General features: G+C 38.8%; 1 protein-coding gene across 4 annotated transcripts in view; it reads left to right on the forward strand.

Moving 5' to 3' along the window:
- Positions 1–3,447: 3,447 nt before the first annotated feature.
- m1ap (meiosis 1 associated protein) overlaps positions 3,448–22,135 on the forward strand; it is a 55,497-nt gene continuing 36,809 nt past the window's right edge. For 3 of the 4 annotated variants that reach the window (XR_011034313.1, XM_068307640.1, XM_068307639.1), the window contains exons 1-4: positions 3,448–3,650; positions 7,053–7,313; positions 8,139–8,336; positions 15,777–15,942. Coding sequence is in view for 3 of the 4 variants with exons in the window: in XM_068307640.1 (XP_068163741.1) it covers positions 7,053–7,313; positions 8,139–8,336; positions 15,777–15,942 (625 nt within the window). In the remaining variant the exon portion in view is untranslated. The remainder of the gene's footprint in view (positions 3,651–7,052; positions 7,314–8,138; positions 8,337–15,776; positions 15,943–22,135) is intronic. The other variant, XM_068307638.1, reaches the window with a different exon arrangement.

The following is a 22,135-nucleotide window of genomic DNA, read 5'->3' on the forward strand; positions in this document are numbered from 1 at the left end:
TTCATAGCATGATGATCTTGCATGAACTTTAAGGTATTTATCTTTCTGAGAATCATGTCATTGTTATCAATTTTAACTACAGTAGATTGCCTCTGACTTTCTTTAAAATGTTTTTCAGTAAGCTCAGTAAGTCTTACTATTGGCTACATTTTGTTGCCTGATACTGATCCTCTTTTTGTTAAGGAAGGCAGACTTCATAACACCTAAAGCACAACTCTCATCAGACCATTGCATCATAAATTCTGCAGCTACCGTTTTAATGTGAAACACAGGTTCCATCCATCTGCCTGTTGTAGCAAGAAGTCTGTAGTAAATTTAGTTAACAGGTTTGTAGAAATCCTTTTGTTCATATGTGCACACACAGATAATCACACACACTTGGCCAAAAAAGAAGTAGAAGACCTTGCACTGTGCTGTTAAAAAAGAGAGAGCATCAAGCCATCTTCATTTCCCTGTCAACAAGCAGTATTGGTAGATACCGTTTTTGGCATATTCACACTTACGTGTTTCATGTCAGATATAATTTTTCAACTTGAGTCACAGCACCTTCCAACTGTTAAGTTCTGTCGGATGTCTTCATATTCTCAGCCGTCAGAGCTGCTGTAGCTATACAATGACATTAGGTTATTTGTCAACATGTGAACATTTTGTGGTCCATAAAGAAGAAAATATTGTTTTGCTGATATGTTTTCTCTAAATAAGCAAGAGTGGCAGTCAGGTGTCTTGTGAAACAATGGAAGGGGATGAGGGGTGTACATAGACATGGTGGATGTGTAGTCTCTTATTGGGATGAAATGATTGATGCCATTCTCATGTCTGTATGTTAGATACAGCAGAAATATCACCAATTACAGCCTATAAAACTAAATAATTAGCATTTTAGAATCCGTGTTTAGTGATAACCCCTTACAAACCACAATACTCTATGATTTTCGTGTGAATTTAAAAGAGAATGTTGGAAGATAAATAAATAAATTCATTCATCTTCTTACCCGATGCATCCACCTGCGTGGGTCACGGGGAGCACCGAACCCGGCTGGCATAGGTCGTGAGGAGGGGCAAACTCCGAGCATGACGCAGACCTACACATATACACACAAACACGCATACTAACTCCAACGGGCAATTTGTGACCAGCCAATTAAACTGAAGCGCACATTTGTGGAAATGGGAGGAAGCCGGACAAATCCCATGCAGACACGGGGAGAACATACAAAACTCCGCACAGATCGGGACTCAAACTTGCACCTGCCTTGTTGTGCGGCCTCAGCATTACCCACTGCGCCACCGTGCCGCCCTAAAATAAGTAAATAAATAAATAAAAAATAAACATGAATCGCTCCTGCACTCCAGGCACGTGTTACAGATGGGAAGCTCTGTGCAATAGACCTAAATAATGATACAGATAAACATTCAGTACACAAAAAAGTGGCACAAAAAATGCTGTTTTCTACTTACAAACTGAAATTGTGACAAAAAAAAAAATTGTCTCTCGGTTGCTATCTGACCCTCATCGTCTAAAGTTTCTACGCTGCACTGGGTGGCTTTTCTAATTTCATGCTCCTGTTCCCACTTCAGGGAATTAAATACCAAATTTTCAAGACAGCAAACAACTGAACACAACTGACTAAACAGAGACTGAACTTCAATCATACAGTGAATAAAACAGCACCCAAATGTCAATGTCCAAACAGTGAAAGCAACACACTGGACTGAAAAAAGCAACTAGTGTGTAGAATAAGTATTGAAACTACTGGGCAAACTTTCCTTCAATCCTCTTAAGTAAATAAAAAAAGCTGCAGCGGATTAGTGCACTGTGGCAAAGCTCCTATTGACCTAGAAGTGTGCGTGTGTGCGTGTGTGCGTGTGTGTGTGTGTGTGTGTGTGTGTGTGTGTGTGTGAGTGTGTGTGTGTGTGTGTGTGTGTCTGTTCATCACAACTAAATTAAGAAGCACTTGTGGCTTTTATGATGTCTGTGCTTGAGACCAGTTAAGCTCCAATCATATCGACGCACCTAATCCCTTTACATGGACCATCACATTGTAGCCCGACAACGATCAGGTTGTCAAATCCTCATTCTCAAACCTATTCATTTTACTTATAATGCTCAACAAACATATTGCAAATAAACAGATGATTTAGAGTTAGGATTCAGGCAGGATGGAGAACTGCCTTCTAAAATAAAATCTGTTAAAGGAAATATGTTGTTGTGTTAATCTGCAGCTGTCCCAGAGTTGACAACATCATTCCCTGATCATCAGGTGGCACATCCAGGTGACGCTCTTCAGTCAGGACTTCCAGTGGGCCAAAATTCATCTGGCAGGGATTTTTGCAGGTGCAAAGGTGCAGAGTTGGCAGAAGTTTGTACTCTTCATCTTATCTCCCATATGCAGATGTGTCTAATCAATTCGTCATGTCAAGTTCCTAAACCCAGACATACTAATGAGTGTGTGTGTGTGTGTGTGTGTGTGTGTGCGTGTGTGTGTGTGTGTGTGTGTGTGTGTGTGTGTGTGTGTGTGTGTGTGTGTGTGTGTGTGTGTGTGTGTGTGTGTGTGTGTGTGTGTGTGTGTGTGTGTGTGTGTGTGTGTGTGTTTGGGAGGAGAGGTGGGGGAGGCATTGTCATCATGCGTCATTTCTCCAACCCAGCATTCAAAGCATCTTAAACAGGCCACAGTTCTCTAAAAACATTTTTTCCATCTCCAGTTCTTTTCACATTTTGTCTGTGCCCCCATGGTAGGAATGGAGCAGACCAACAATCAGAAGCAAATTTCCATATCTATCACTTCCCTCACTTGGCCTTTTTAAAAAAAATTAATTAGTTAGTTAGTTAGTTAGTTAGTTTATTTATTTATTTATTTATTTATTTATTTATTTATTTATTTATTTATTTATCTATTTATTTATTTATTAATTTAATTTAATTTAATTTAATTTAATTTAATTTAATTTAATTTAATTTAATTTAATTTTTTCTTTTCATGCATATTTCAAGCACCGCTTAGTGTACAGCCTCAGGGTGCTGGACTTGGGGCGAAACCCACCATGCATGGTGGGCTTTCTGGACTTTCATAGGTTTTCTGGTAGTTAATCCAAGCAGGTTCGTCTGCCTGTTCCTACAGTCTGTGGACCGCTCTGTCCACCAGTAGCTGGTGCTTGGCTCCCCAGCCTCCGAGAAGCTGCAGGAAGCTGGAAAAAAAAAACAACAACTTTGTAGATTTCAAAGATAAATACTGTATGTAAATATTGAGCAGTTATCAACGACCTCTGTCAAAAAACCTAAGTACTGTATTCACAGATAATTCAGCATATGGCTTCTCTTTCAGGTGAGTTCATGCGGTCCGTCGCTCTACCATTAGAACGTCATTCAGACGCGTTTTGTTTGGTGGAGGGAATCATCTCAACAATAAACAATCTTTGACCTGCTTGTGTTTGCCGCGAGTTCGGAGGCGCTCGTGACACTTAACAATACTGTAGAGAGACTACTGCTGTATGTGCATTAACTAGCAGCATCATATAGTTAGGGGTTGGTTTTTGATGTTTTGCTAATCAAATGTTTTCTGCTGATATTTTCATAGCATTTTTATTTTTATTCCTTTCTTATTGAAGTGACCGGAAGTCAGGAGAGGTGGAGGAACGTAACAAAAACTAAGGTAACAACCTAGCAACAATAGCTACCGTCAGATGACGGAACTTTTTGAAAACGCAACTTTTTTGTTGCGTTTACGCCTTCCGTCCACACGACAACGCAGATATCCGGAACGAAAACGCAACTTTTTGAAAAGGCTGGCCAAGGTGGATTTTTTTTTTGAAAACGCTGGGTCTGCGTTGTCGTGTTACGGCAGCGTACAGCTGCCAGACCAAGAAAATAAAAACCGTGAAAGATTTATTGTTATAACAATATCTTTTCACGTTATAACGTGAAATTATAACGTTATTTCATGATATGATTTTTTTTTTCATGTTATAACGTGAAAGCATCACGTTATTTCGTGATACTTTTTCACGTTATAACGTGAAAGTATCGCGTTATTTCGTGATAAGACTAGAACGTGAAAAGAAAAGTGGTTTTATTTACTGTCTGCTGGCCATCTGTAAATCATGGCTCCTTTACATGATGCCATTAAATTATATTTCGTGCTTGGCTTGAGACATGGTGAGATTTTGCAGTTATTGGGCTCCGTGGATGAGATTTATATAAGCATGCGTTATTTCAAGATATGAAATTGTCACGTTATAACATAACATCTTACCACGAAATAACGTGATACTTTCACGTTATATTGTGAAAACTTCATTATCATGAAATAACGTGATATTTTCACGTTATAACGTGAAACAATATTGTTATTACAATAAACTTTTCACGTAATTACATGATAATGAGCCCCCAATTTTTTTTCTCTATGTGGCAGCACCACGCTTCGCTAGTCTGCAGTCTGGACGGTGTATCCGCAACTTTTTTTATCCGGGGGGCGTGTCCCTGGGACCAAAACCGGTGTGACGTCATGCATGTGACCCGAATCTACATGTACAAACAGAGCTAAAACCGGCTATTTTCTGATGTATAACAGCTCCACGTCGAAGATGCGTTGATAAACATGCTTTGCACTGAAATATTTCTTCGTCTGTTTCTTTATTTATGTGTCATAAAGTTTATATATGTATTTATTCATTCATTCATGTTCCTTGCCAAAGACGCCGACGCCAGTTCTGGGTTCAGACCGGGACGCGCTGTCTGCTGGTGGGAAAACTCTGTGATGGAGGTTCTCCTCCAGGAGGAACACTGTGAATTTCCACTTGTCCCAGTCCTCTTTCCTGTCATTCTCGGAGTTGTTCTGCGTATACACATGTTGATAAATGCACTGATGCGTTTACGTGTGGACGGAGATTTTTTTGAAAACGCTGTCGTGTGGACGCGAATCGTTTTCGATTGTATTGCGTTTTCAAAAAATTTCGGCATCGTGTGGACGGAGCCTTAGAAGAAGGAGCTAACGCCTGATGAATGGGCCTAACATGGTTCAATACACTTTCTGTAATTCAGTGTTCATCTTTAAAATATCTCAACATTAATGCTTATGTGTGTCGCTAATGTGGCCCATGAGACATACACACATGCATGAGATATGTAAGTAAAATTATTCACATAATATACGCATAATAATATTCCATAATGTGTTATTTATTTAAAATAGTTAGAAAAAAATAATCAGCTGAAAAGACTACATTCAGGTGTGGTAAATATGAGTTAGATCAAATACCTGAACTTTTTTTTTTTACACTGCTTTATCCAAGGGATAATGCTGGGATGAAGGTGTTGGGGGTGAAAGGCGTGTGGTCTGGGATGTGAGGACAACCGAGATTGGCTTAAAGAGGAGAACTGAGCAAGTTACAGATGAGCGGGGCAGAAGATCAAACAGCACCCACGCTTTCACACAATATGCCCTTTGTCAGTGGTAATATAGCCCCTCTCTGTGAAATCAGAACAGAGCAGGGTTTTAGCGCTGTGGATTGTAGAGCTCAGTTGATAAAGAGTGCTCAGAGCTCTTTTTTTGATCGGAACGGAGTACTGTAGTTCTGTCAATGGTTCTCGCTCTGACAAGAGTACTCCAGTCCTTTGGGAGTTTTCATGTCTCTATTTTGAGCTTAAATGTGGTCTAGGATCAGGCTGGTAGTGTTTAGTTTGGTTGCCTGTTAGCAGGAGTGTGGATTTGTGTACCACAAACACATTACGTAAAGTAGGCCCAGTGGTAGATTTACAGCAACGAGTAACAAGACATCAGAATGTCGTAACACAAATTCATTCAGCACTCATATAGGACTGTGTAGAAATTTGTCAGCATGAAGTGAGTGTAGGCTGATTTGTATACACAAAAAGTTAAATATAGATAATAGAGTAGGTACCTGTTTAAATCAAGGGCTTCCAATAATTACTTATTTTCATTATTAGTTTTCTATTATTTGTCTTCATTTTGCTGTGAAATGATCATTATTTTTCAGAATGTCATTGTCACATTTTAAAATTAAAACAATTTAATACAAGGGAATCAGCAGACTAACAAAACATGGATCAACTTTATTATCAAAATTCAACTTACTATTAAACAAATTGCTGATATGCTGCTATGAATTAGTCAATGAGTGAAATAACAAAAAATACTCTATACTTTCTTCTTCTTCTTCTAATATTGTCTCCTGGTCAGTGTATGTTTTTTAGTGCATGCTGTCTGCTGCCACACATTCTGATCCTGTGCACCAAGAGTGAATATGACTAGTGGTGCTGCTATTTGTCAGAACTCTTTGTCCTCATGATGGTAAATAAGGGGTTTCACATCATTTGCAATGATGCTGGTGTACAAGTGCAAAAGGAAAAAGAAAAACATTTCAGACTGGCAGTGTTTAATCCTTTAAAACCAAACTTATCATATTTGATGAACTTGAACTTTCAGGATTTAGATACAGTATTTCTACATGATAAATTTGACATTTTTTTTCACTAAACACCTGATGTATACACAATCAGACACATGCATCTGCATTTTCAATGTGAACAAGCTCTGCAATAAGCCATAATTATACAAATTAAAGCTTTTTTTGGGGGGGGGGGGTTGCCATTTGTCAAGACCTTATTAGTGAAATTTGATTTTTCTGGAAATTATTTCATTTTTATAGGCTTTAAAGCCTCAATATAGTTTTGAATTGTAAAGGGGGTATGCCAGTGCACCCTTTTCACCACATCCATAACTGACGCTTGCAGACTTTATTGACTTGTTTTTAAATATTATTCCATAAAAACTACTTCAGCACAGTTTTTGAAAACGAGCCTTTTCAGATGTCATGAGCCTGAGTTATGTGATATGCCAGTTATAACTGACATTGCTACCTAATCTGTTCTTAGTGATCCTTTCATTCATTCATTTTCTCTCCGCTTCATCCGCTTGCGCAGGTCATGGTTAGCTGGAGCCTATCCCAGCTGTCATACCCTTGTTGTTAGTGATATGCACTTCAATTTTTTAAATCTATTATTCATTTAGTTTTGTTGCTGGTGATTTTAGATGTCTGTGGAGGGCAGAAAGATGTCAGCTGGTTCATCCTACTCAAGAAACTCTGTCTACTGGTCCTCATTTCTGCGACAGCCAGCTCGAGTCCTGATTGTGGAGGCAGTGCCACCCTGGTGGTCAGAGACCTCTACGGTGGTTTGTGATGCTCTGGATAACTTCCTGTCCTTGTCCTGTAGTCTGGATGGACCATGTAGGATACCACTATTCAGTCTATATGCCATCAGCAGGCAGAAGGAATGTCTGTTGCCATTTGTGGTAAGAAAGATTCTGAATTATTCCTAACAACCACTATTGCTTTTTCTTGTTTATCTTCTCACTGCTCTCCCTGTGTTTTATGTCTGTTTTTAACCCTGCTGTGTCCAGCCAGTGTCCCTTCTGTCCCCTTCGTGAGACAGTCTTTCATGCTTTTAGTGAGTGTGGGAGACTTGCAGTGCTCTTCACTCTTCTAACGAATGTTTTTAATTTGTTCAGTGAAAATTTTATTATCAGGAAATTCATCTACGGTGCTGGGTACAATAAATCGAATCAAAAAGTGCCAGCTTTTAAATTTTATCTCTGGAGAGGCAAAACTCACAATTTATGTGACCAGGAAGAGGAGAATTGAAAACGATACTGTTGAAGAAACAGCTACTGTTTTTTTCTGTAATATCAGATTTCGCTTAAAACTAGAATTTGGTTTCTATAAAATGACAAAAGACCTAAATAACTTTAGGAACATCTGGTGTTACAAAAATGTCCTATGCACTTTAGTTGATGATCACCTCACTTTTGCAAACTTCCTGATATAATGCACTAATTTTTAAATTGTATTTCCTTCTGTTTATTGGTGTTTAGTGTTTTTGAAGTTTCATCTAATGAAAAATTGTTAAATGTTCTGAATGTGATTGAAGTTTTTTTGCACAAAATCTTCTTCTTCTGAAGCACTTTAGTGCTTTCATCTAATGTAAAAGTATAAAATGTTTGAATGTGATTAAAGTCTTTTTGCAAAAATAAAAAAAAAATCTCCCTGTGTTCCTTTTATTTCCTTTTCTACTTTCTCCCACTAAATGCCATGTTCTTCTCTGCCTTCACTATTTATAGCAGGTTCGTGGTAATCTCGCTAGACTGCAGTCCTGTGTGGAGGAACTGAGGTCCATTCCAGGTGAAGGATGTGTCAGAGAAGCCAGAGGAAGTGAACTGTTGCAACAGGCAGTGTTGGATAGTCTGCAGCAGTTTAAACAATATAACAGACATGCCAGAACTGGTAGAAATGCCAATAACGACAACACATCTTTGGAGGTGAGTATAAATATACTATATACATAACTGAGTGGTGGAGTGGCACATGAGCGAAAACCCAATGCTAATCCTTTTAACATGATGAGAAAAAATGTAATTAGTCTAGTTTAAACCTTTGTCCTCAAAGTTCAGCACAACCGACTGAGTCCAAGGACTGCCAGTTGCCACTACTGGCAATGAAGAACACAAGATATACGTAGAAAACACCTGAACTGAAATCCTGTATATAGAAGTCTGTTCTGCATTGTAGTCTGTTGTGTTTTTCAAATTACAAACTGTAAGAATAGTGGGTTTTATTCGTTAGTTAGTTGCTGTTCCACTGAGGAACCGTTTGCTTCAGCAGAGCTAAATAGTGTCGCTCAGTTTGTAAATCACCCAGACCAACCAAGCAAAATAAAAAATGGTGTATTTCAGAACGCTTCCCAACTTTTCTGCACATATGCTGTAAATCACAGTCTGATTTAAGAGCTGATTCCAGATTATTCACACACTTGACTGGTACAGTCTGAGGCTTGTACAAACCGACATTTAATTCAGTCCCCAAGGGTCGTAAAGTGGACTGTATAGACATCTGGAGTCAGACTGATGTTCAGATATCACCACACAGACATTCTTACCCACAATTCATTGTATGACTGATGCGTCGTTCTCCTTATTCCAATCAATGATGGTGATAATACAGGAAAAATTAGGATATCAAGTAAAAGGGTTTTTTCCCATAATTAGAAGAAGAGAAGGTCTATTCCAGGTCCATCACTTTATTTATCCTGAAACGTGAAATTGTCTTTACACTCACACCATAAAGAGAGGTCAGACATACAGTACACATACATATATCTACTGTATACAGGCCCCTGAACAAACAGACAACACACTAGGGGCCTGTAGGCATGCAAATTAGTGTAAGGGGAGGCAGAGTGAAGGATCGCATGAGGGGTGTCGCCTTAAATGAGCAGTTTGTGGGGGGGGGGGGTGCCTTGCTCAAGGGCGCCTGGCTGGAAGGTGAGCTGACACCTCCCACTATTGTTGTAATTTTTTCTACATTTATTTGCATATGTTTAGAACTTTATTACCTCAGGTAGATCAGCATTAAAAGACTTTATTGCTGAAACTAACCCATTTGCATTTCTTGTTACATTTAGACTAAACATTCATATTTAACACAAATTTAAAAGAGACATGAAACATTCAATTTTCTGTGATAGGCCACGACGTGGAAGATGATGAAGATGACGTAATTGGGCTTCGTGAACATGTACAGGGCCGATCACGCCATCATCAGGATTTAGCCTACCATTAACAACCCATAGATTAAAATTTCTAGTTAAAATGACTCAGCAAATATCTGATGTCATACTTCATGGGGTCTTTTCAGTTTTCCTGTTGGCGTGTTATCTGCAGCGTTTCCTCCTTCTTTTATCAACATCTCTGTGAGCTGAGCAGAAAACAAACCCACAATGTACTGTATTTATGTTCATTGAAATGTTCATCAACATCAAGACTGAAGACAATTCAGGTCAAAAGTTAGAGCCAGTAGAGTAGACTATAGACTACCTGTAAGAAAACTCTCTGACAACATATTTTCTCTGACATTCATATTTTTTAAATTATTGTCAAGGTTGTCCTTCTGTAGGAGCAAAATTATTTAGGAACCAATGTTAGCCGGGTTAGGTTTCTGCCTGGAAACATTAACGTCTTTTTTTTTAATACTGTTTGATGCCAACTATTGGTCGAGTTAAGTGAGAAACTTAATGGATATAAAAAAGAGTAATCAAGCATACAGTGTTGTCAGACTTTTTATTACCAGGAAATGTGTCATTCACGTAAGTGCGGTGGAATACCTTAGTGGATTAAAGCTTTGCTAAACCTCTACATATACGCATATACATATACGTATGTAAAAAGAGTGTAAAGATAATTTCCCCATAGGGGATCAATAAAGTTGACTTTCTTCTTTCTTCTTCTTCTACACCCCCGAGGATAAAATTCATTCAGCAGAGGTAGAGATGTAAAAACCAGAGGGGGGATGATCCCCCATCCCTCCAACAAATTGAACACTGCCTTTAAACTGTCTCATGGTTTGTGTTTATCTTACATCACAAAGCAACAAAAATCTGCATTATCCACCAACATCTGGTTCTCCTAATTTTCTGTCTGAAGACCTGTCTGTCCTCTTTTGATCTGTGAACTCTGGATTATCTTCTATTTTATCTGCATTTACAATTGATTAATTGAATGATTAGTATGATTTGATTAGAGCTCATGAATACTACATTAACAAAACAGAAAAATCAGACTCTTTCATGTAATGTGTGTAGTTGCCCAAGTGTAAGCTTCCACAGGAAGGGTTTGAAATGCCTTGGTTACATCATCTCATGACTTCTTTGAAGCACTTAAAGACGTATGGAGGACAAAAAAGAAGAGCTACGAAGACGATAGTCCTGGAGGCAAAGAGAGAGTAAAGGTTTACAAAGAAGAAAATAGAAAGTAAAATATCTCACATACTTCATTTGAGGATGTAAAAATAAGAATGTTGATGTAAAGAATTAAACCTATAAAAAACATGAATGGATTAAAGCTCACTTGTTGTGAACCCTTTTAGAAATTTTTATAGAATGCTAAGAGAGTGAGAGTTCACCGTTTTCAGTTCAGACAAATATCTGTATTCTTAATCTGCATCCATCTTTTCTCTAGCCTTGTCAGTGAAGCAGGTAAATTACATGCCAATTACAATAGTTTAGAAATCAGCTAAATCAAGCTCTGAACTGGATAAATTCACTGATTCAGGACATAAATGACAGAAGAATTGGTTTGGTAGACAGAAAGACCCTAAAGTAGTGTTTTTTGTGAGGATTATGATTTACTGTAAACACACACACACGCGCACAGCTGTATAACTGAGGACATGAATCTGCCAGAACTAGAATGAGATGAAACCTGTAGGTAACTACAGAAACATTTTTAGCACAGCTTTATTGTATATAGTTTCCGCAAAATATTTGGCTCTGTGTGTCTGTACATCCGTTATGAAGGCACACTTTCAGATGCTGTTCATTTTAGACTGATTTGCTTTGTTCTTAATGTTAATACAAAGAAGCTCCACGTCTGTTTACATTAACTCTCTTCAAGACCAATTTAGTGTATTTAACAGCTGCAGAAGTATATAGAATTAAAACTAATGTGCATTTTTAAAAGTATTAAACTTTAACAGTGCCATTTAAGTGCCAGAAAATTTTTCACAACTGACAATAAATGGGCCATTTTAAACCTGCTTGTTCTCATTTTAAATGTAGCAGTAGTACTCTTCTCATCTGAGTCATATGCGTAGAAGGAATTACTGGTACGTCAGTAAAGTTTCAGCTTTCAATGTCTTCCTATAACACTTTGTAAGTTAATTCCCAAACTTGTGGAGTGGCAACTAAAATATTTTCAATGCATTGTTTTAATCACTTGTTATGTTGTGATCACTATATTAGTGTGAAGACCTTTATGTTCTGCTAGGAATTATTGTTTTCTCCAAGGAAATGAATTTTTGGTGTCCTATTCAAAACCCATGAAAGTCAGGAGAATTTGCTTGTGATAGAATGTTTGGAAATCATTGTGGCAAATTATCTCATTTGATAGTGTCCCTTAAAACACACTTCCTACCTCCAGGTCAATGTACAGGCACAAACTTTAGTACATGCGCACCTCAAGAGACATAATCACAAATATGTCTATGTCTTTTTTTTTTTTTTTTCATGGAAACTGGTGATGTTCCATTGTGAAACAGGACAGGACCCATACCATATAATTCTACCATGGTCTAACTGAGTACCTAACTGCACAAATTGGATCAGACTCCTACCCTTCAGACCTTCTCAAGTCAAAAATCTGTGAATGTCAGTGCCACCCACAGGTGACAGGCAATGCCAAACATTACACTTGTAGTTCTAAATAGCATGCTCAACATTTTGACCGGAAATGTAATCAGAGGAGCTTTAATCTAAATATGCTCAGCTGCAGGTAAACACTGAAAGTGTAATATCTTGGTGGAGGATGATCCTTTGTCATTATAGACTTAAATTGTTCTTGCTCAACTGGCAGTGTTACAATCTTTGCCAAACATAGATTGAATTGAAAGGCCCATCCTGCTTACTCAGCAGTATTAAAGACACATAGCCCGATGGGCTACAAGGGCCTGTTTATTGCTGCTTGCACCTTTAACATTTTGCATTGGTTTAAACCCACAAGAATGGCTGACAACAGTAAATGATTATAGTGTCACTTACGCGCGGCACACTTTATAGTTAAGTCCTTTGTAGGTTATCTGGTACAAAGGCATCTTTGAGCTGATATTCAATTTAATGTTGAAGCCTGAGGAGAAAATGCAACTTTCAATACATCAGCAAAGGGTAGTTTAGAGGCATGGGAGTGTCTGCTGACATTACTAAAACATCTCTTTGTTAGATTCAGATGAAGGACCTATTGGGAACCAATATAAAACGGTCACTGTCCTTGTTAAATGTTAACGTCATGTCCTCTATGTACAAGGCTGTGTTGTTGACAAGGATTGCTCAAATCCACCAGCTTTATTAGGAAGCTTCGGCCAGATGATTACACCAAGACCAACTGTGTCCAACTGCCTCAGATATGAATAGCACCATTAGGAAACAGAAATACTAAGCAGAGACATGGCCCTGTATGTGTGTGAGTCTGTGCTTCTTGCTGATCCACTTATACAACACATTTTGCATGTATGTGTCTGTGTATCATCCTCTGTGATTTATGTCCTCGAGTGGGCTTCAGCAGCAGATTTTACTTTTGGCCTAACAGCAGGAAGCAGAGAAGAGAATCATTAATGAAACCATTATAATCTTCCTTGATTTCTATTGTTGTAATTCAGCCTCACATTAGTAAATCTGTGTTCCTTCCATTCAGCATGTAAAAGCTATAGAAAAATTATTTTTTCTGTCATTGGCTCATCGGCATTCTCACTTTAATATGTGAAAATCAATTGCAAAAATATTCCTTTTCATGAAAATAGTTAATTAGTAAAACAGATTTCATAGTGCATCATCAATATGCCATAAAGTGTGAGATTGAACCTGTTATAGGGAACAATAAAAGTCCGTTTTCATAAGAAAAAACAGTTTTTCTTATTAAAACATACTTTCACAGTGAGCCTTATTGCAGAGTTAAATCTTTATGACATATTATGTAACTTTTCTTTTGGGTTTGTGATCATCTTCTTAAACTTAACTCCAATATTTTATGCTTAATTTTAGAACAAGGAGTCATGATATGTTCCTAAGTGCAAGAGAAATACACTAAGAATGGTTTGTTGTGTAGCTGTTGTGGCCTGTTCATCTGAGGCTATGTTGACTTCAATGAAATTGATCTTTCTGAGCACCAGTTCAGTTATATTCTTGATACGCATCAATAGAAGAAATATCCACTTAGCAATTGAAAAGCAGTATAGCATGACTTAAGTGTTAAAATTCCCTCAGTGACCTGAGACAGAGTTGTGGCTGTTGTGGACCAGGAAGTAGTAAAGAGTAGTCAGGATGAAGTGAGGAGGGCATTGAAGAGGATGAAGAGTGGAAAGGCACTTTGTCCTGATGACATACCTCCGATGGTTGTTCTGGCAGGAGCTGGATTTGAACCCCCGATAACTGGGCAATCCTGTCTTCAGGACTTTTGGTTTACCACTGAGCCACTGCCGCCCCTGTGGAAGAGTGGAAAGGATGGAGAGTGGAAAGGCACACGGTCCTGATGATATACCTGTGGAGATATGGAAGTGTATGAGAGGTGGCAGTAGAGTTTCTGACTGGGTTGTTCAAAAGGATCTTAGATAGTGAGAAGATGCCTGAGGAATGGAGGGGAAGTGTGCTGGTGCCCATTTTTAAGAACAAGGGAGATGTGCAGAGTTGTGGCAACTACAAAAGAATAACGCTGATGAGCCATACAACGAAGTTATGGGAAAGAGTAGTTGAAGCTAGACTAAGGGCAGAGGCGAACATTTGTTAGCAACAGTATGGTTTCATGCCAAAAAAGAGTACTACAGATGCAGTATTTGCTTGAGGATGTTGATAAAGAAGTACAGAGAAGGCCAGAGGGAGCTGCATTGTGTTTTTGTAGATCTGGAGAAAGCTTATGACAGGGTGCCCGGAGAGAAACTGTGCTATTGTATGAGGAAGTCTGGAGTGGCGGAGAAGAACAATATGTTAGAGCGGTGTGCGGCATGTATGCGGACTGTAAGACAGTGGTGAGGTGTGCTGTAGGTGTGACAGAGGAGTTCAAGGTGGAGGTGGGACTGCATTAGGGAACAGCTCTGAGCCCCTTCTTGTTCGCTGTGGTGATGGACAGGCTGACGAGGTTAGACAGGAATCTCCATGGACTGTGATGCTTGCAGATGACATTGTGATCTCTAGCTAGAGCAGGGAGGTGGAGGAGAAGCTAGACAGGTGGAGGTTTGTCCTGGAAAGGAGAGGAATGAAGGTTAGCCGAACACAGAGTACATGTGTGTGAATGAGAGGGACCCAAGTGGAAGAGTGAGGTTACAGGGAGAAGAGATCAAGAAGGTGGAGGATTTTAAGTACTTAGGTTCAACAGTCCAAGTTAATGGAGAGTGTGGAAAAGAGGTGAAGAAGCGTGTACAGGGGAGAAGAGATCAAGAAGGTGGAGGATTTTAAGTACTTAGGTTCAACAGTCCAAGTTAATGGAGAGTGTGGAAAAGAGGTGAAGAAGCGTGTACAGGTAGGATGGAACGGGTGAAGGAAAGTCAGGTGTGATAGAAGAGTTGCAGCTAAAATGAAAGGAAAGGTGTACAAAACTGTGGTAAGACCAGCAGTGTTTTTTGGCCTAAAGACAGTGTCACTGAGGAAAAGACAGGAGACAGAGGTGGAGGTAGCAGAGATGAAGATGCTGAGGTTCTCTTTGGGAGTGACCAGGATGGATAGGATCAGGATTGAGAACATCAGACGGACAGCCCATGTTAGAGGTTTTGGAGATAAAGTCAGAGAGGCCAGACTGAGATGGTTTGGACATGTCCAGAGGAGAGATAGTGAATATATCGATAGAAGGATGCTGAGTTTTGAACTGCAGGAGGCGTAGAGGAAGACCAAAAAGGAGGTTTATGGATGTAGTGAAAGAGGACATGAAGGTAGTTGGTGTGAGAGAAGAGGATGCAGAAGACAGGGTTAGATGGAGGCAACTGATTTGCTGCGATGACCCCTGAAGGGAAAAGCCGAAAGGAGAAGACTCACCTGAGACAGAGGGGACCTAAACAAATGTACAAATTGAGGTTATGGTGGACATTCCTGCATGTTGACTCCTCAAAGGCTGGTGTTGCTGGTATTGACAAGTGTTCTTTCTTTACCCCTTTTGATTTATGCCACAAAATCTTTGTTAATGTAATCCTTTTTTGTTACAGTTAATTTCGTCCTTCTATATTTATAGGTTACTGTGGTGACCAGCCAATCAGGGCTAGGTGTGGTTCGCCAGTTGGAGATGGAGCTCAAAGATGCTGACCTGCTGTCACTGAAACGGCTTCTGGTGGTACAGATCCATTTTGAGGCAGGCTGGGGCCATGACAACCTCTCGCCAGTGTACACTGAGACCGAAGGTTAGAACAAAAATTACCACACATTCCAACACAAAACTGTACTCTGTATTTTACACATGTTGCTTATTAAGGTTAGTAATTCCACTTACACAGCTACAGTAGTATACAGTATAATCTACTTGGTCGTGTCTTTGCAAAAAATTTAGGAGCATTAAGACAAACATCATGCAGGATGTGCACTGTGCACTTCTTTGATCCACTCCCCGGTGCTTTACACATGCTTTCTCCTGGTTCAAAACGTGTGGCGTTGACACTTTTATCGCATTTATTGCGCAGTTAATACAGTTAGCGTTCAAGATACATGTCACAGTTACACAGTTACTCACAAATACATTACTGTATACTGTACATCTTTATTCATGCACACCAATCATTTACCAGTAATTACCAAAAAAACACTTTCATATATTTTTGTGTAATTACATCCCATATAGTGTGGAGATAATTGGTGAAAAATGATTCCGATGATAAAAGAAATACAAAGTTAGAAATGGTGAAGAAAAACATGTAGAGAGGAAAAAGGAGAGAGAAAATGAGCACAAAAAAAATAGGGGTGTCATAAACACAGTGATGTGTTTCCTGCCAAAACTTTTGGGTAGTATCTCTGTTTATTCCACAGCGATATACTGTTGTCTTTATCAGTGGAGGAAGTGGCTACACTGCCCATTTTTGTGTTGAAAATATGATGTTGTTGATGTTGACTTTTTGAACTCAACTGCCACAGTTTTATCAGATGAGTAATCTTACTTTCTTTGTTACCAGCGCTCTCACAGTATTTCACATCTTAAGTTAAACGATTTGATTTGTCTCATGTTTCCCTGCCTTGTTGTCTTTGTTAATGCCAGGACTGCTCTGAAGTGGTCTTGTAATTGTAGAGCTGGATTTGTAGTCTTATCTCTGACAAGCAAAATATAAATCATAGTTTTCTTTCTTTTTTTAATGTCAGCTAAATTAAATGAAAGCATAGAATATGATTAATGACCACAATAAAATAGAAGACCTATTTGTGTTGTTATAAAGCAGATGGCATTAACTTTTAATTTTCTATTGGTCCTTTGGTGTCCAGTCTTATAACACAGAGATTTTCTATATGGTTCATTGAGCGGTCATTGGAAATTTAAGGGACAAGGTCGGGTATGACAAGAAAACAAGGGGAATAGAAAAGTAAAATCATTGCCGTAAAGTAATTGAAAATTATTTTAAAATTGAAGATACTTTATTCATCTCCAGTGAGGAAATTCTTTTTACACTTGATAAAAACACACACACACACACACACACACACACACACACACACACACACACACACACAAAGGTTTAGTATCTTTGCTCAAGGGCACCACAAGAGTGTTCAGGAGGTGAACTGACACCTATCCAGCTACCAGCCAACACTCTAGTTATACATAACTCATACCAAACAACCACTTTAATATATTTTTGTGTAATTACATGCCATATGTAGTTACAAGTATAAGGATAAGATTAAGATTAAATTTACTGTATTGATCCCTTATTCTAAGTGTTTATCCTTCCACTTGGAATAATTGAAGGATAAACAGTCTCTCGTTAATGTGCAGGTACTTATGAGAAAAAACACATCATATACTGGTGTATGTGTATAATTTAACTGTAAAAAGTACAGGAGAAAACCCAGTCCTTTCTTTGTACTATATTTATTGTATTCATATATCATTATGAGTGATGCTTATTCCTGTCTCTGGCCATTGTCTAACTCTAATTCAATACCAAGGCCATTGAACAAAGGCTTGGAGACATGTTTATGTAGTTACCGCTGTTTGATGACATGCGGCCCACACCCTTCCAGTTGCTGTGATGCCACTGGACTAGATCCCTGTGTTCCTTTAGTGGCTTCAAGTGTTTATAGAACTGAGAAACATAAATGTCTCATGGGCTCTTTGATGCTACAGCCTACACCCTCTTAATTAAGTCAGCACCAGTGGTGCTTCTAGACCACTGATGTCCCACATAAAGCTGTATCATTACGAACAGTTTTTTCCACAGTGGCAGAAACACCATCGTTGGCACACTAACACAGTGTAACTGGTTCAGGGCTTGAAATTGCGCCCATTTTGTTCGCATATGTGCCCAAATTTTTATCAGTGCAACTATTACATATATTTGGGAGCACCGGTGCTACTAGGGAAAAAAATCTAGTGCACCTTTTTTTGTGAGACCGCACTCCTGTGGTCCTGCCAGGAAACAATGAGAGCACAGCTGCGGCTGCTCTCCTGTGCAAGGGAGAGAGGCACGCAGAACAGAGATGGACGGAGCGGTCTGTATCGCTCCGTCACTGCCTTGCTTTTGGGTAGGTGCTCCTAAAGTCTTTGCTGGTGCTACTAACTTCTAAATTTGGGAGCACCAGTGCTACCAAGAAAAAAAGTTAATTTCGAGCCCTGAACTGGTTAAACAAGAATGCGACAAATTTACAGCACAGATTTTCCATTCTTGATTAGTTTAATGAAAATTATGGTTGTTTTTCTCCCTACATTTGCAAGGATATGTCAGTTTGAAAATATATCTTTCTGTGCTTTCTGTCACAGTTAGTTTTTACTTCAATACAAAATTAGTGGCTCAAAAACTAGGAAACAGGTTGGTACTTATGTTTTCCTCTTTTGTTTTCTACGACACCAAATGGCTTAGCAAGACACACAATATACTGTAATCTATGGGATTTACTTGTTTAAATAAGTGAATAAAGAACAGCCTTGAGATATCTCCTTAGGTAATAGACAAAACAAGCTTTTTGTGTGAAAACCAGTGTCTTGAATGTGCTCTGTATATTTCTGACTGTTTCATTACTCATAGCAAAACAACAAATGTTTTGGATGAAGTTGTGCAAGAGTTGGCCGACATAGAAGAGGAAGTTGAGCCAATACTGCATCCAAGAGCAACTTTGACTTCAGAGTTCCTCTGGCTGAAAAGTGAAGCTGACATACACTGTAAATCAAAGATAAGGCGTTTAACATTCTACTCACTTACTGGATGCTATCCACAGCCTTTAATTTGTGTTTACAAGTCTTAACAAGTTAAATATTGCTGCCTCCATGTGACAGCATGTGAAAGTTCAACAGTATTTTTCCTGTGACAAAAACAGTTAAGATGCCTGCTGCAGTGAGTGTATAAAAGTATTAACACCTACAGTAACTGCATAGAAAGCTGCTCTGCACAGGGAGTTTGCAGATGGATTTCCTTTTTATTTCCTGTCATTTATTGTCTTTATTATAATTCACTAGGCCCCAGGGGACTTGTCGCACAACATTTCCTGTCAGCTATGGGTTATACCAATCATTCTCAATTACTCATTAACCCATTGTCAATTTTATTTGTTCAATTTGTAAAGGAGGTTTTTGTAAACAGTATATCAGTGTTTATGTGTCAGAATCAGCGTGTATTCAGGGAATACTCTGGGCGTGTTGTGGGATTATAATAATATCTATTTGTGCTAGATGTTGGAAGGATATACTGTGAGATACTGCAGCAAGTATTTGTGTCTGTTAGTTAGTGGGTCGTAGTGGTCGGAGTTTCCATTTTTGTAAGGGTCAATGCTTTTACGTGTTAAGACTCCAAAGCGACTTTTACTGACCATTACAATCTTAAAATGATTTAACTCTTCAATTACCAGGGATTTTTAGAAATCCTTTTACTTGTACAACCACTTTCCTTGACTTCCATGACAGATTTTCCATGACATTCAGGTCAGGTGTCAATATACAGTAGAACAGTCCAAGATGTCTCTTGAAACCAAGTGTTGTTGCACATTTATGTAGGTGACCTTGGGATCATTATCGATTTTGGTCATTCAATGAAGTTCACAGATGTGAGCTGCTCTCTTTTTGGGTGTCCTGATGCTTTACTGAATCCATCTTACCTTTTGTAGCTGTGGCTTACTGTTGATAAGGCGTTCTTGTCAGCACATACTTTCTCCTTCCTCCTACAGATATACTACTGATCAATAGGCTTTAAAAGTTGTATGTTTGTTTCATGCACCACAAAAAACACCTTAGAAAATATCTAGTTGGTTCTAGATCTACAAGAAAATGCTTTGGGGCTTGACTACTACAGGTCCAAGAAGGTAAGCTCAGTGTTTTAACAACACCTTACTTTTTGTTCTTATGAGGAGTGTTATTCAGATGATTCAGAATCTTTGAGACTAGTCCTGAGTATGGAAAAATGAAAAATTGTGGTCCCAGGTATTTAAAGAGTTCCTGTATCAGAGTTTTGCCACCAAACCTTATATACAACAGGGATTGAATAATTTTGCTGTCAACTGTACAGATTTTTATTTAGGATAGGAAAATACTTGCAGTCAACCACACTCTTGAAAATACTAAGCAAATTACAAGTGGTAGCATTAAAGAAAAACCTTCCTTTCGGCTTGTCCCGTGAGGGATCACCACAGCACGTCATCTTTTTTTCCAATTTAGATGAACGCTCATATTTGTTTGGCAAATTTTTTACCCCAGATGCTCTTCCTGTTGCAACCCCTTTCAATTTATCCGGGCTTGGACCCGGCCTACATTTGACACTGGCTTGTGCCCCTGTAGGGCTGCAGATGCCGGAGATTGAACCTGGGGCAGCATACATATGAAGTATGCACTCTACCATAGAGCTACATCCCTGGCTAAACGTGTCTAAAAGCCAACACATAGATAGGCATCCAGTTTTTATTCAAACTCCACCAGTACATCCTTGAATCAAATGCATGTTGAGTTAATAAACAGGTGAGCATCGGGAAAAAATTTGAAAATAGGTCCGAGTTTGAGAAGTGATCCTAGAGCCAGGGGAATATGACATCAGCAGTTTGGGAATTGCTTTCTCACGGTTGAACACCAAAGTTGTTGATGGAAACTGCTTACCACGTTGCCCCCACACTGAATTTAGCAGTTCCTCAGGGATAGTCAGCAATAAAATGTGTTACCCTCCCTATGAAGTTGCTTTGAAATCTAACAAATGATATAAATGTGTAAGTGCCACTGTACTCCTTGACACTTCATTTCCCAGGTTATTTTACCTTTTTTTTAAAATCCAGGCAGCCATCTGCAGAATTTCAATCAGTGTAATTAACCAGGAGGTAAGCCTTTTTGTAAACATGCATTACAAAAACAATGTACCATCTTAATTTTGTAACATACAGGCAAATGTACACTAGACACAACTTTTGTTTTCTCTCAAAACAGAACCAGGAGTTCTGAACAGAAGATTGTGCTTTGGGAGTGAGATTTGTTCTTTCTTGCAAAGTTATTGCATAAACAGAAAAACAGACATATGCAGAATACATCTTCTACAGCAGCAACAGAGATAAATTACTTCTGTCTGACTGTATGCCATGAACACCTGGACTTTTATCCCCCCTTCAGCTGCATCCCTCTCTTTTTTTCTTCTTTTTATCTTTGCTAATATGACAACTTAAGAACAGTAATTTGCATCGTGGTTTTGGGTTGCCCTTACAATTTACATAGCTGATATTTAAGAGGTAACATGTTTGTTGATGAAGGATGCCTTCATAAAAAAGTAAAAGAAGTTGTCATTTGACACCAACACGCAACACACACATGCAAACAATTGGTAAAATGCATTTGTTTGGATCCAGTATGAGAGTTTTATAAATCCAGTCAATGGAATTGATCAGACTTCACAGTGTAGCCCAGTCAATAAGATACATTTTTGAAATTTAGAATACTGGATAATTAACATCAGTCCTTGGGGGAGATGACTAGGGCCCCGTCCACATGATGACGACTTTTTTTTTTTAAAACGCATCGAAAACGATTCACGTCCACACGACAGTATTTTCAAAAAAATCTCCGTCCACACGTAAACGCAGCAGTGCGTTTTCGAATACGGCTATAAGTATGCCAAACCATGTGGTGGCAGTATTGAGTAAAATTTTATCCAATTTTATCTGTCACAACAAACGGGCCCATAAATATGACGTCACAGCGGTTTTCGTCGCAGGCAAGACGTCAGCGTTTTTAAAAAGTTGCGGATACACTGTCCACATGACAACGCAGACCCAGCGTTTTTTTAAAAATCCACCTCAGCCAGCGTTTTTAAAAAGTTGCGTTTTCGTTCCGGATATCTGCGTTGTCGCGTGGATGGAAGGGGTAAACACAACAGAAAACTTGTGTTTTCAAAAAATCCATCATCGTGTGGATGGGGCCTAGGAGTAATT

The sequence above is a fragment of the Antennarius striatus genome, chromosome 23, assembly GCF_040054535.1.
Source record: "Antennarius striatus isolate MH-2024 chromosome 23, ASM4005453v1, whole genome shotgun sequence".
Classification (NCBI taxonomy): Eukaryota; Metazoa; Chordata; class Actinopteri; order Lophiiformes; family Antennariidae; genus Antennarius; species Antennarius striatus.